The sequence below is a fragment of the Rhea americana genome, unplaced genomic scaffold (assembly GCF_003343005.1).
Source record: "Rhea americana isolate MKP2758 unplaced genomic scaffold, rheAme1 scaffold_67, whole genome shotgun sequence".
Lineage (NCBI taxonomy): Eukaryota > Metazoa > Chordata > Aves > Rheiformes > Rheidae > Rhea > Rhea americana.
In genome coordinates, this window is record NW_028186834.1 from 232,700 (window position 1) to 247,812 (window position 15,113).

At 34.5% G+C, this 15,113-nt stretch overlaps 1 protein-coding gene across 1 annotated transcript in view; it reads left to right on the forward strand.

Annotated features, from left to right (window-relative positions):
- LRP1B (LDL receptor related protein 1B) overlaps nucleotides 1-15,113 on the forward strand; it is a 236,065-nt gene that overhangs the window by 13,997 nt on the left and 206,955 nt on the right. The window contains exons 5-10 of the mRNA XM_085320958.1: nucleotides 1,665-1,862; nucleotides 3,344-3,548; nucleotides 5,235-5,399; nucleotides 6,566-6,810; nucleotides 11,990-12,121; nucleotides 13,331-13,558. Coding sequence (XP_085177084.1) covers nucleotides 1,665-1,862; nucleotides 3,344-3,548; nucleotides 5,235-5,399; nucleotides 6,566-6,810; nucleotides 11,990-12,121; nucleotides 13,331-13,558 — 1,173 coding nt within the window. The remainder of the gene's footprint in view (nucleotides 1-1,664; nucleotides 1,863-3,343; nucleotides 3,549-5,234; nucleotides 5,400-6,565; nucleotides 6,811-11,989; nucleotides 12,122-13,330; nucleotides 13,559-15,113) is intronic.

Consider the following 15,113-nt stretch of genomic DNA (forward strand, 5'->3'; position numbering starts at 1 on the left):
AATAGAACATAAATTTGTTATGATTCTTTTTTAAATTGTTTTGTTCACTATTGAGAAACCCAAAGAAGTTACTGGTGGTGTTCATCATGTCTGTGTTCTTACACATTGCAGTTGCCGAAACAGCAGTATGTAGGTAGCTTTTGGTCTCCTACATTGTAGCTGCTAATTTATCAGAAATTAGGAAGTGCCGTTAAACTGCTCCTCAGGTTCAGATAGCTGATTCTTGTGAAACAGCTACTAATGTCAGCGATCCTGTTCTTCATAAAGCTGTTCAACTAATGCAGAGCTTTGAAAAATTGGCTTTTTGCAGAAACTCAGTCATTACCCTCACAAATATGAGGATCATTTGGAAAGGCCAAGCAGCTTATGAACAGGTACTTCATGACCAGAAACACTGCTCTGCTGAGGAACCTTTTAATTTAACATGTCATACATAATTGAATCTGTATGTGCAATGATCGGCAAGAAAAGAACATTAAATTTATCTTTAAAATATGATACATATAATTATATTGCATGATAATTTTTGGAATTTCTGACTATTTTAGGAGAACAGTGCAATACTGTCTATTGTCATAAGTTGCCAGTAAGCAATTTTCTGTATAAGATGGAGATCTTATTGGATGGAGGAAGAAAAATTCTATTCCCGTTTCATTCATGTTGCATTCTAGGGGGAAGGGTTACAACAAAAGAAAGCTAATTTCTGAAAGAAAAGGGTGGATGTGAAAATGTTTGTTTATTAAAGTGGATGCACTGGGTAGACTGGGTAGTTTAGAGGTCCTATTTTTTAACATAGCTACTTGTTTGAAAAATTTTTCCTAATGTAGAAAGTGTAAGAATTATTATACAAAATCAAATTATAATGTATGTGATCTATGGAGAGAGTGTTTACATGTGCTTATAAATACAGTTTTATATAAACTCACAAACATGCGCACATATGCAAAAATTATCTATCATTAATCATACAGCAAGGGTACAAAAATAAACTTCAGTAGTAGATGGGCTTGGTGATGGAGTGTGTCAATAAGCATATAAAATGTTTCTTTGCTTAATATTTTGCAGTTAGGTATTTTTTATAACCACTTCAATTTAAAAAAAATGACGTTATGTATGTTTTAATAAATTGTTTTAACTAACTAGGTTTTGGAATAATGGATAATTTAACAGATTAATTTTTCTGAAGCTTTTGTGAACATGTATTTTAATTTTGGTGGCTTCAAACTTTTTAAATACTAGTTATGGAAGTCCTTGTGGTCGAGCTATAAAAATATAGCTCAACAGTTGAGTATGATATTCCTGATTTTAATGTTTAGTATCTCTACATGTGATCAAAGATAATGCTAGAATGGAGAAGTGAGAATTTTGTTGGACTAAAACTAAGTTTCATAGAATCATAGAATTGGTAAGGTTGGAAGGGACCACTGGAAATCTTCTAGTCCAACCCTCAAACAAGTGGCCCATATGGGGATCGAACCCATGACCTTGGCATTATTAGCACCACGCTCTTTTGGAAGACTTCTTATCAGGAAGTGAATTGTTTTAATATTCCTTTTCTTCCAATAAAATATTCTATGCCTTTCTTATTCTGTGTGTCATTTATATCAATATGCAACAATCTCTTCTTTATTATTTTTTTGAAATGTGTAATCTTTTGCTTCCAGATCCATTTGAGGCTTTCATAATTTTTTCTATTCGACATGAGATCAGAAAAATTGATCTTCACAAACGTGACTACAGCCTCTTAGTCCCTGGTTTGAGAAATACAATAGCACTTGATTTCCATTTCAATCACAGTTTACTGTACTGGACAGATGTGGTGGAGGACAAGATTTACAGAGGCAAGCTTTCTGATACTGGAGGTATGAATTCAATCTTAGATTTATTAGTAGTCAAAACTGCAGGATGTTGGGCCTGACAAATTTTAACTGAGCTACCATCAACAGAAACAAAATCTGTAATGGCATTTGGCCTTTAAAAAGGTGTATAAGGTACAGCTAGGAAAAGACTTTGTAATAATTGCCATCTGCAATATGTTGTAGCAGGGAGAAAATGGCACAGAGGACTGGTATTTCTTCCTACTCCAATGATAGAAATACTGATTTTTCCTTTTTGTAATTTAGTTAGCTTCGCCTTAAAAAAAAAAAAAAAAAAAAAAAAAAAAAAACCCAAGGGTTTATGAGGTCTCTGATAAATTTTCAGTTCTCACTGTAGGTGAAGGATTTTGCTTCATAATTTTATAGCATTCAAAGAGACTTGATCTTTACCTTGGTAACATAATTATTGCCTATAATTCAGTATAATCTTACAATATATAAAAAAGCGTTTCTATAAAATGTTGCTGAAGTATGTCTTCAGGTGCTTTCATTTTCACGTGAGCTAAGAAAGAGAAGCATATCCAGAATGGGACAGAAATACCCTACAGTGTGCATACTGCTCGGTGTGTAAAGAAAGTGAAAGACTTGCCACTTTCCATTAATGGCTGTGCTATGTTTGCATGAAGCTAGTAAGGTGGAGTTTGTTGTCATCACCGTGTGTTGAGGTCACACTGTACCAGAATCCAGGTGCCTTCTGAGCTGTTATTAAAATTAATTATTCTCTCAGTCCTGCAGCTGTCTATAAAATCTGTATCTCCACAAAGCACTCTTTCTTCCTGAAAATCCTGAGGGCTGAGTGCTTCTGTAGTTGCTGCTTATGTGAAAAATTCCGAGATCTTCACAAAGTTTATGGTAGGAACAGGTTTGCAGTCAGTAACAGTATGAATTGTAGATGTGAAATCAAAGAAGTAAAGCAAGTTTATTTACTGTAGAGTTTTTCAAAATGTGTAATCTAAACATGCTTTTGATTCTCCCTGCTTTTCTCTCTCCATCACAATCTTTCTAATTTATCTCTTACCTTGGTTGAGAAAGAACTGAAATGGAGCTGAACAAATTTTGTTTCCTATGCCACTGGGACATGGAGCATGAGCATGTGCTTCACAGATACTGCAAAAGGGATCCCTCGTGAGAGGGCAAATGTACATCTCCAGTGTGACTCCACATGTGAGCTCTGGCCTTTATTGAAAGTTTCAGGGCTTTAGTTAATAAACTATCTAAGATCTAAAAATTTCTATTACTGTGGAATAAAATTACTCATTTATTTATATGTGGCCAAAACTGTATTTCTTTATAACAAGCTATCACATCCATTAAAAAAAAAAAAAAAAAAGTTGCATGGGAACAAAATACTGTATGACCCATCAAATGAGTTCTCTCCAAAAGTGTAAAATAGATTTCTATGTCTATGTCCACTATATCAGACTCTGTATTAGCCCTTTAAGTTTTTGTTTGTTTTGTTTTTTAAGGTGTAAGCGCCATTGAGGTGGTAGTACAGCATGGTCTGGCTACTCCTGAAGGCCTTACTGTAGACTGGATTGCAGGAAACATATACTGGATAGACAGCAATCTGGACCAAATTGAAGTAGCAAAACTGGATGGCACTTTGAGAACGACATTAATAGCAGGAGCTATGGAACATCCAAGGGCTATTGCTTTGGATCCCAGATATGGGTAACTACAAAAAGGTTTCTTTTTCATGTTGCAAAGTTTAAAGCTGGAGATTAAATATGAGATTGTTGAAGTTCCTTTTTGCTGTAAGTTACAGGATCTAACATTTCTTTATTAATTCTTGAGCCTGTGTTTTGAGTCAAATGCCATCCATTGTAATCTGTTTTGCCCCAATGAAAAGAGGCAAAACAAGGTGAGTCGACAAGAGAGGGTAAGACAGGAGATGCAGGTATCTCTTGGCAAATAATTTCCCTTGCTCTGCAATTGTTTTATTTAATTTTAATAATGTGGTGGTTAGTTGGATCCACTGGTCTAACATTCCTGAATGGTTATGGGACATATTTAGACATTGCCAAGGCAGTTTTTCTCATTTTGAGATTGATTTTGGTGGGACTATAAAAGACCAGCTTAAATGTAATGAAAAGACTAAAATTTGAGTGAGATGACTCCCACAATTTCAATTTTATTTTCAATTTGATTAATGCAAGTAGTCTAGCTGAGATTTTTTAAAATACTATTTTCAGAGCGGAAGTTTACTTACTTAAAATTATATGATGTGCAGAAATGCAAGCTGTATGCTGGAAAATGTGTTGGTTTTGCCTTCCTCACATGCTGCCCCTTTGTATTCACACAGAGTAGTTTGTTTGTTACCTAATCTGGGTGCAGTTCAGTTACTTGTACAGTCCATAAGAGGAACTTGGAGCCTCTACTAAGTTGATTCAGAGAACCTAAATTGAAAGTTARTGTAGATAATGTAAATACCCACTTTACATGTTTTGGGATGTTGAAAAGTATGTGGGTAAATTGTCAGAGAATCAATACTTTGCTTGAGCGGTTATTTAAAAACACCGTGTGTACTATTTTTCACAGGCACTAAGTGGAAAGGTATTTTGAGATTGTGTTAAGGACTGAAACCGTCCAAAGTCCTTACTTGTCAAAAGCTGTGATATAGTCCAGTCTCTCTGCAGTTAATTCTTACTTAAAACTACTTCAACTTACTGTATCAAATGTATTGTTTTCTTTTAAGAGATGTAAAAACTGTGTGCATCTTGGAAAACTTAGTAAGTTAAAAATAGTATGTATTTTTGTTCTTTGGTGAAACTGCTTCTACTATTTAACATGAAACTGCTTTGATTATAGTACATACCTACGATACAATACCATGTCCAGTTTTCTTAGCAAGATCAATTTGTTTAAAATCCCACAATGACATTTGTAAGACTTTTAATAATAGGTGGAAATGCCTATTTTATCATATTCCTATATCCTTTCTACCTCACATTACTTTTTTTTCCCCCTTTCTTCCCTCCCCATCCTCGTCATCTGTGGATTGCTTTCAAAGGCTCTCAGAATCATTTTTTGATGAGCTGTGTATCAAATTGTGGAGGGAAAACAAGACAAGCTGTCACTAGTGGACATTAAAAAAAAAAGAACTCTTCTAGACTTTTTAAGAGGGGTGGCTTTTTGGTTTCATGATTGCTCTAAAATTGGTGAAACATTAACAATGAAATTTTCCCTCCATTTTACCCTATAACTTTAGGGAATTTGTATAGTTGCTCAAATTCATCTATGTATATTCCTTAATAAACTCTTAAATATATGAACCTTTTACCACCTTTGGTCTTTTTGAGACCCTTAAAAATTTTGGAAGCTTTAAGATGTTRTTATATTCTCTTTTCCTCTCACCAGAATTCTGTTTTGGACAGACTGGGATGCAAATTTTCCTCGCATTGAATCTGCTTCCATGAGTGGAGCAGAGAGAAAGATCATATATAAAGATATGGATACTGGAGCATGGCCTAATGGCCTTACTGTGGATCACTTTGAAAAAAGAATAGTGTGGACAGATGCCAGGTAAAGAGATAACAATATCCTTGTTATGTGTTCATAGCTACTTATTCTTACATATAAAAACGTGAACTGCGTTGCAAATGGAATATATGTTATGTGCATTTCTTTAATGGCATTACCACTTTATAAGTCTTCATGGTTCAGTTCTGTGTCCTTTGCAGTCTTTGGCATATAGCCGTTTACTGCTGGGAGTATATTTGTTGCATTCAGCATGTAAATGCTAAATTTTGTTAAAATACAGAAGAAACTGAATGAGAAGTCTTGCTTACACTCTTGAGAGAAGAAGAGTAATTGATCCAATTAACAGTCATGTGATCAATGGTCAGGGCCTTAAGGCCACCAGTAGGCATTAATGGCCCTGATCAGCCTCACCTGGTGCCTTCAGCCACACGCCTAGTGTGAGGGCCCAGGACCTTTGACCAGGACCATTTCAACTCAGCCTGGGGCCTTCAGCCCCTGCCTCAGCAGGTCTCCAGTTCCACCACAGCTTTGCCCTTGTTTGGCTGCAGATCCTGTTGGTCCAGACCCTGACTTCCTGCCTGCCCTCAGGCTTTTCTCATCACTTTGGACCCACCTGGTGATCACTGGGCTGTATCTGACCTTAGTTACCGTCATTGGACCTGATTCTGATTCTGACCTGCAGATTGATTTCCTGCCTCATCACCACAGACTTTTCTGTTGAGCTGGACTCTTGATTGAACCTGTCTGCCAGCCTCAGGCCTGCCCTCTTGCCCTGTGTGAGTGTGGTAGGATGGGTCCATGGCCGACAAGGCTTCTGCCTTGCTGGCCACGTTATCATGCGTGACTCCTTGCTCCTCATACTTTAGCGACCAGCCAGCCCTTGCTGCACCTTGGCACTTACCGTGGAAAACCCAAGCCATGTAGTACTTCTTCTCTAAGTTTATGTGAATGGAAATTGGTTTTTACTACTGTATTTCCACTACATGAAATTTTAAAAACAGTATACAAGCAAAACAGAATTTGCTATCCTAGTTTAAAATTAGTAATGTGTACTCTGTCAACTCTGAAGTTAATGATTGCTCTGTAAATATTCTTCAGCCTGACCAGTATGTAAGTATCAGAATATGACATTTTGCACCAGTGTTACAATGATTGTGTAGATCTTTAAAAAAAATGTGTATAATCGTAAGTTTGGGTTTATCTTGTAGATCGGATGCCATTTATTCTGCGTTATATGACGGAACAGGCATGATAGAGATCATACGAGGTCATGAATATCTTTCTCACCCATTTGCTGTTTCTTTATATGGGAGTGAAGTATATTGGACTGATTGGCGGACAAATACACTGGCAAAAGCTAATAAGTGGACTGGCCAAAATGTCAGTGTAATACAAAAAACAAGTGCTCAGCCGTTTGATCTTCAGATATATCATCCAAGTCGTCAACCACAAGGTAATTATCTATTTATAGCATAGTTATTTATTATTTTTCTGAGGGGAAAAAAATTATTCATTTTATATAGATATGGATTTGTGTATAGATTTGTCTTGAATTAACAATTCCTAATTAACTCTTAAGTCACAAGTGTTCCTTGGGTGGTAATACAGGTTTTTTGAACTAGAAGTTTCATGGGGTTAGTGTCTGTGAACATTGTCCATTTTGACTCTTATTCTTGTCTTGTAGTGAATATAATACAGAACCACATGCCTTTAAAAGACTTCTACCTTCATTTCATTTATTTGAAAGAACTAGTCTGCCAAAAGCTGTTAGCTGTCTTTCTTGTGCTTCTTCCTAGAGCTTTTTCTGTGAAATAAGCCATGTGCACAGTTTTTATTAGAATATGTGTTCATTCTGTATTATATTTGTCTTAATTTGCTAATTCTGTTCTCTGTCTTTATTTCCGTCTCAGTCCTCTTTGTCTTTTTTCTATTAGGACTATGTAATTTAGATTGTACCAGTAGAGACTGCTGCCCTACCTAAATAGCCTAAGTAGCGTTTTATCTATAGATTAAACCTTTTCAAAAGCATATCCCATTCACTTAACAGCTCTTACCTAACAGTAACTTTTACACCTTGCAATTTTAAATTAACATAGTATGTTTTACATAGGACGATAGACTCAGCCTGCTGGAGGCATGAGTTCCAAGTCTAAAACGTCAGGAAACATAAAATCTTATTTTTGGTGTGGATAACTAGCCAGGCTGAAAGGAAGTTCATAGCATATACATGAATTAAAAAGTAATAAGARATTCTTTAATTATTTCTTGACATATTATTTTGTAATTTTTACTTTCAAACATCGTCTGTATAAAAGTTACCTGTTCGTGTGTATGTATTTCCTTTACAATTCTTTAGCAACACTTATATAACACCAGAACACTGATAAACAGTTATAGAAAGCTGGTATGTGCATAGGCTTTGAATTTAGGTAGATGAAATGTGATCCATTTACAGTTTTATTTTAAATTCTAGTATTTGAAGACCACCAAACACAGAAAACCTCTTGAATTATAGCTATCTGATTTAATGAAATACTTTGTTTAATTCTCAGTGAAATATGCAAGAACCTGCTAAAACTTAGCCCCTTGAGACAAATTTACAGTGCCTTTCTTTTATTTTACATAGGCAAAAGGATTAATGATTTCCTTTAATTTCAGCTGAAGTTTCAAATTATTTTATTACTGGATTGGAAACCTCCCATTCAGTTGGTGAACACTTAGTCAAGAAATTTAAATTAATGACTTCAGTGTTCATACATGTGAACAACTGCTCATCAGGACCAAGAAAGTAATAAGAGCGTAGCCCATCAGTAACACATTTAGTATGTTTCTGCATTACGACTGTGTATTTTATTTCTGTAGGGATTGTAAGGCTTATAAACACAGACACATATGCAAAGCTATGATGATGTAAAATTTTCAGATTTAAATTTTTCAACTTTGATTACCTCAATATATAGACTCTGTATCTAAGCATGTTGTGTATAGCATTTAAAATACATATTCCATTGGGCTTTGTTTTCCCTCTTTCTCTGATCTTTTTAATACTGAGCCCAACAAAGTCCATGATTTGGGAATTACAAATGTTAATGGAAATAGTTGGAAAGTGGTTATTATTACATAATCATTTTCTAGGGGGCTTTGGAAATTTGAATTTGCATATATTCAATGTGAAATAATGAGCATAAGATAGTAGTTGTAGTAGTAATGAAGGCATAGGATAGGATACAGAGTGGAAGAATGCATTTCTGAGTGAATGTGTTCAGTTATTTTGTCAGATGGATACTTGGAGGTCATTCTCTCAATGAACTCCCAGATAAAATGTAAAATGTTACTAATGGCTAATAAAGTGGATTTTTTAGTTACAACTATAGCTACATCTCTTAAAATTTCTTTAAAATTAAAGATACAAAACCAAGTATAGGACAGGAAGACATTATGCTGGTAAGGTACAAAACCTCTTCCTGAAAAGAAATGTGTTAGATTAATGATCAAAACAGGGAGAGAGTTCAGAACCTCTGATCCTAAGCTAGAATGCCACCTTTCCCAGGATGGTCCAGCTCTTAAATATAACTTTCTTTAGCAGAGATGGAGCACTAGCAAATGATTTATTGGTTGCATCAGCTGTCAGAGGAAAGAATTTAGCCTGTGTGGGCTTTTCTGTATTTTTAAATCTGTAACTTGTGGATTATTTGTAAATGGTTAAAGAGATCCTGCAAAACAAAATGAGCTCTGAATACTAATACTAATGGTGTGAGCTGCCTAATAACTAACTAACTTAGTTGTACATGTGTGTGAGTTTAGTCCAGCAAATACTCTTCTGCAGTAGCCTCACTGTCCCCTATCTTCCATAAGCTCTTCCTTCTTCTCCAGTAACTTCACTGTCTTTAATTCTCCATCATCTGCCTTTGACTTTCTGTGGGTTATTTAGTGAAAAGAAGTTTAAGGATACAGATTATCTAGGTTGTGAATAAAGCATTTTTATAGATATATCTATAATAATGCATGTCTAATTTGTGAATATATACTTTTAAAAGGATGCATATGTACCTATATACGTTTACATGTGTATATATACATTTTTCCCCATATTTTTGTAATGTTTGTAGGTTTGTTCAACTTAACATTTTGAGAGGCAAGATATACTACTAGGAACATTATCTGTAAGAATCATGAGGGTCACAGCTTTTTTAAAGTTAGCTATGAATTCCTTAGCCATTCTCCACTTCCTTACATTTCTTAAGGGTATTACTTTGTATTTAAAAATGGTCGCCTTGGTGTTATTTTTCTTTTTGCAGACTGAATTTTTATAGATTAAAAAATAGGTCAAGTGGTATAACAACTGCTGAACATAAAGTATACTGGCACTACTGGGCCGCTATTTTGTAATTAAAGCATCAAAATGTTTAATTACAGTACTGTTTTGTTATGGTACTCTGTTGAGGCCTGTATTGCCAGCTGTTAAGGTCCTTTCTGTAAAAGGTTATTTATGTTAAGACGCACATGAGCAAAGTTTTGATTATTTTATCTTGGTGGAGATTTTTTAAAATTTTATTAGTTTGAGATTTAATCATAAGCTATTTGTGTACATTATTTTCACTTAAAAACCACCAATAAGATTGGTATATGTGTTACAAAATATGCAAAATACATGTACTTTTTAAGTCTTTCAGTACTTTAAACTGGATTCCTTTACTTCTTGCATAAGTTCTATTTTTATAATTTTTGTCCTAATGTGTGCATTAGGAATCATAACATAATAGGAAGCTTTCCTGAATTAATCTGAGCAGCTTGTCTTTGATAATAGTAGATGACCAATGCCCACAGGAAAGTGTGGAGCTGAAGAAAGATACGGTCAGGCTCCTACAGTACACCTTGCAAGCTTCCAGTAATCAGTGACTGGATTTTTGAACCTAAAATGATGTCTTTTTTGAAGACAGGTTTTTCTTGCATGGAGTTTTCTAATTGATTTTTGAACTTACATAAGCTCTGGATATGCACAGCTTTTTGGACAGACTGTTCTGCAGTGTAACTATGCCCTGTGTGAGATAGCAGCTCATCTTGTTTGTCTTGATCCTGCTACTTGATATTTCTGTTTAGTATGTCATAGCTCTTGTAATGGGAGAGGTATTGGGCTGTCATTTCCTAAATATAAATTGTTGTGCTTCAGAGAAGGGTCTTGGAGGTATAACACATGAATGAAAACTCAGAAGGGTGAGAATGAAAGCATTGAAGGGTGCATGCCTCTGCCACAGAAAATCCCTTTATTTTGAAAACTAGATGTTTATTCTTACCCTTTACTTCCTGTCTTTTATTAAGTTATTAATCTATGATAGGACCTTCCTTTTCTCCATCCTGGCTTAGTTTTTTTTACAAAAGAATCTTCTAGGGAATTTGCTGAAAGTCTTTTGGAATTTAAATACGTTATCTGAATAGCTGCTGTGTGGAGCTGCATTCGTAGCTGTGATTGGTGAAGCGTGAGCTCGTGATACAAAAGTTGTCTGACTTTTTCACATTGTATCACATCTGTTCACCTATCTGATGATTTGATTCTTTATTGTAGTTCCTATATCTGGCTTGCATGGAAACCTTTTGATTCTAGCCTGGGAACATCCTTAAAGAAGGAAAAGCTGTAGCAAAAAAAAAAAAAAAAAAAAAAAAATCATCATTTGTATCCATTGTAAATAACTGTGACCATTTATACAACTTATTTACATGACAGAATTTTCACCACTTTCTTCCCAACTTAGCTTATGCTGGTTTGACAAAAGACATATATTATGCCAGCAAAATTACGTAAGATTGATATCATGCACTTAACATAAGAATTTCTGTAATTAAAATGTCACAAAAAGTCATACAGGTAGTGAATAAATTAGCACAAAATTTTAATACAACCTTCCATAATTTTAGTAACAGTTATTAATGTCGGTGCAGTTACTGTATTATTTTGCCTCTTGACTGTATTTAACGAAAACTGAATTATTGAAATTTAGTATTTAGATGAGAGAATAGAGCTTGATGGTACAAAATGTACACTGGAAAACTAAATAAGGCCATTCTCCTCCAGAGTGCCTTAATAGGGTAAGAAATCTAAGTGAGACTGAATGGTGGGGGGAGGGGTAAGAAAACTGGAGAATATTCATTATATTTTATGACTAACACAAGGATAACATTTTAAGCAATTAGATTTTTTTTTTTTTTAGCTGAAAATTTTAGAGATAAGTTTGAAAGAAGGGGGACAGTAATGAAGATAAGGCCTTATAGTATGTAGGTTTTTTAGTGTTATACTGTAAAATTACGTGTATGTCTTGATACATACTTAAATTTCTCCATAGATATTTACATTATTTTTACTGCTGTTGTTTACTTTTTCAGAACAACAACAATAAAAGCCCTGTCAAAAAAAAACTCTTCTAGGACTTTTTATATAAATTAACTTTTCTCTCCAAATCTTGTTTCTTTTCAACTAAAAGCTAAAAAGGCAATTTTGAAGTCTATTGGATAAATTCATTAAACATCAGAATGTAACAAGAAAATGGACAGTGACATATTCTAGACATTGATATAAGAATGAAGACTAGCTCCAAATGGTGTTTTTATATTTTGTGTATTTCATTGTGTGATTCCAGCTTCTAATCCATGCGCTGCTAATGAGGGCAGAGGTCCGTGTTCGCACATGTGTCTGATCAGTCACAACAGAAGCGCTGCATGTGCATGTCCTCATCTGATGAAACTATCTGTAGACAGGAAAACATGTTACGGTAAGTTTTTCTCCTAAAACCTGAAAATTTTATTGATTTTAACATTTTTAACTGGAGAAATTAGAATACATGATCTTAAAAATAGTCTCTGCAGTGTGTTGTAGTGATAAATTTTAACGGGACGTTACTTTTTGAGATTTGATAATACATGAGGTGTGTGGAGCTTTGATATTACTCACTTAGTCTTTTTTTTTTCTATTGCTCGTGTGTATGACATGCTAGTGGAACTTATCTTTGCAAAACAGGAAGATTAATAGTGTAAAGAGTATTATCAGAAAATGATGAGTCAAGTAACCTGAATAACAAAAAGGTACTTAATGGCTTTAATCTCTACCTGTTCTAAAGTTGTCTTAGTTTCATTTTCAAGGATTAAGAGCTAAAATGAAGAATAAATATTAAACATGCAGCCTTGCAGGAGAGTTTTATAAAAATTATAACACTTTTAAGCTGTAAAAGCCCTAGAAATGTCAAATAATTGTGTCCATTATTTGTAAAATCTTGTAATACAATATACTTCTCAGTGCCCATTAATAGTGTAAGAAATCTGAAGAAAAATATTTTATCATAGGATATTACAAAGAAAGAGGGTACCTTTGCAGTTTATATACTGACCTTTGCTAAAACATTTTAGAGGTTGAGGGTAAAAGGTAGGGTTCTGTTCTGCTTTACTGATTTTATATACTGCACTTTTCATTAGTGGATGTCTAAATTTGTTTTAACATTCAACAAGTTTTCCTTTCTTTACCCCGCTTTCTGCCTTTGACATTTAACACATACGTTGAGGGATTCCTACTAACTTTCATTATTTTCAAAGTGTTCTTCTTAACAGTGATATTCTGTTCCCCTGAGATATCAGATGTTGGTTTCTGTTATAATGTGCAAGTGAAGCAGTATATTTTTTGGGGGGGATAAGAGAGATACAAGTTTTAAAATAGTTTCTAAGTTTTTTTCTTAGATTTTTACAAGTCTATATTGATAGGGTGGCATAGTAACATCTTTTTCAGTATCCAGGATTAATATATTTTTCATATGATTTTATACTCTGTTATATACTTTGAGTTTTGGATGTTATTAGGTTACAGGCTTTCTAGAAAACCTAAATCATTCATTCAGTTTAATTAAACATTTGGAAAGTGTTCTATTCATTTGACTTCATTTAGCCATTGAGGTAGGGAAGATGAGGACTGATATTTTCCTGTTTCTCTACAGAAAAAAAGAAATTTCTTCTGTATGCAAGACATTCAGAAATAAGAGGGGTGGACATAGAGAACCCGTACTTCAACTTCATCACAGCCTTCACTGTTCCTGACATTGATGATGTCACGGTCATAGATTTTGATGCCGTTGAGGAACGCTTATATTGGACTGATGTGAAAACACAGACCATCAAGCGTGCCTTTATTAATGGGACTGGCTTAGAAACCATTATCTCAAGAGGTAAATAGCATAATATTAAATTTAAAGCAACTCATTAGCGATAGATATTTGTGTATTTTTTGAATGCAACAGTATGAGAATTTGAGAATTCAAGYTTTTAAGAATGCCTTTCACTGATATTGGGTAATTTGTGTAAATAATAAWAAAAAAAGATCCTTTTATTTAGGATTATAGTTCATTTTATAGATATATTAATGATTTTTATTTAAATATAGTTAAGACATAACATGTTTTATAGAGAATTTAAATACAGTGTAACGAATAATTAAAATATTGTTTTCTGGAGAAGGTAGAATGTTTAAAGACAAAAAGCAGAAAAATAACTGTGTCCTGAAATAGCTTTGCATTGAAAAATTTCATGTGGACTTCTTATATCCTTTGGCTGGCTGTGCTGACTTACAGAAGAAATTAGCTCCATCAGAACACCCCCCCCCTTTTTTTTTTCTTTCCAGTGAATGTAAATCTTTCTGATTTAATCTTTAACTTGAATTTCAAATTCAGAAATGCAAGAAAGCATTACTCTGGGAATATTAGCTACATGCTTGGCACCATCAGGGGGATCAAACCATACATTACCTGTTGTCTTCTTGCAGTGTGTGTAAGGTTCAAACTGAGTGTCATCAGGCTATTCAGGTCTAGTATTGACTCAGATAGGGCCAATACTTTCACCGTGTAGAACTGAAGTCTTTTGATTCTGTACCTTCGAATCCTAGGTATCCTTCTACTGTCATTGCTGCTTCAGTTGCAATACTACAACTGAGGTTTTCCTGAGCTTTCTTATTATAAGTAGGTTGCTTACAGCAATAAAGGGAAACCTATATTACCATTGGAATTTGGTTTCCATTGTGGGGTAAACTTTGTGTGTGTCAGATGTAATTTCTTTTATATAAAAATTTACAAAATTACAGTGTTCTGACAAATCCAAATGTTACAGGGACTGCTTGTTCTATGTAAATGATCACATTTGCTTACTGTTATATTTTCTTACTTCTCATAAGAACATAAGAAGCTTTATAAGCATATGCTAGTGGGATTCTCACTGAATGAAGTATTAAGCCAATGTCACAACCATGTCAATGTCATGTTTTAATCTTTTTAGGAGGATGAAATTATGAAATCCTTGTTTGCTAGTTCTTCCAATCTTAAAAATGCAGGAGTTCTGTTTAAAATGGGTCATGGTTGTATGTTTGGTGTCCTTTGTTTCATTTCCAAAGGATGGCAAACTTCTAAGTCCAACACTAGTCTAACGCTGGTTAGTCTAACACTAAAGTCCAATCACCATTTAACCTTAAATATGTGCAGGCCAGTAAACTGCAACATCTATGTCAGTGCAGCAGTGAGAAGAATTCAATGCAAGTAACCAAAGCAAGTTGAGATACTGTAAATTGTGAACCGTAATGAAATCACCCCCCAGCCTGTTTTCCAGTCTACAAAGATGTTGGCTAATATGAACCATTGCTAAGCCAAGGCAGGACATGCTGGTATTCAGACCTTCAGCAGTGGTTACACTCAGCATTTAAGGTAYGGAGTGCAGGAAAACATAAATTTCTGGTGA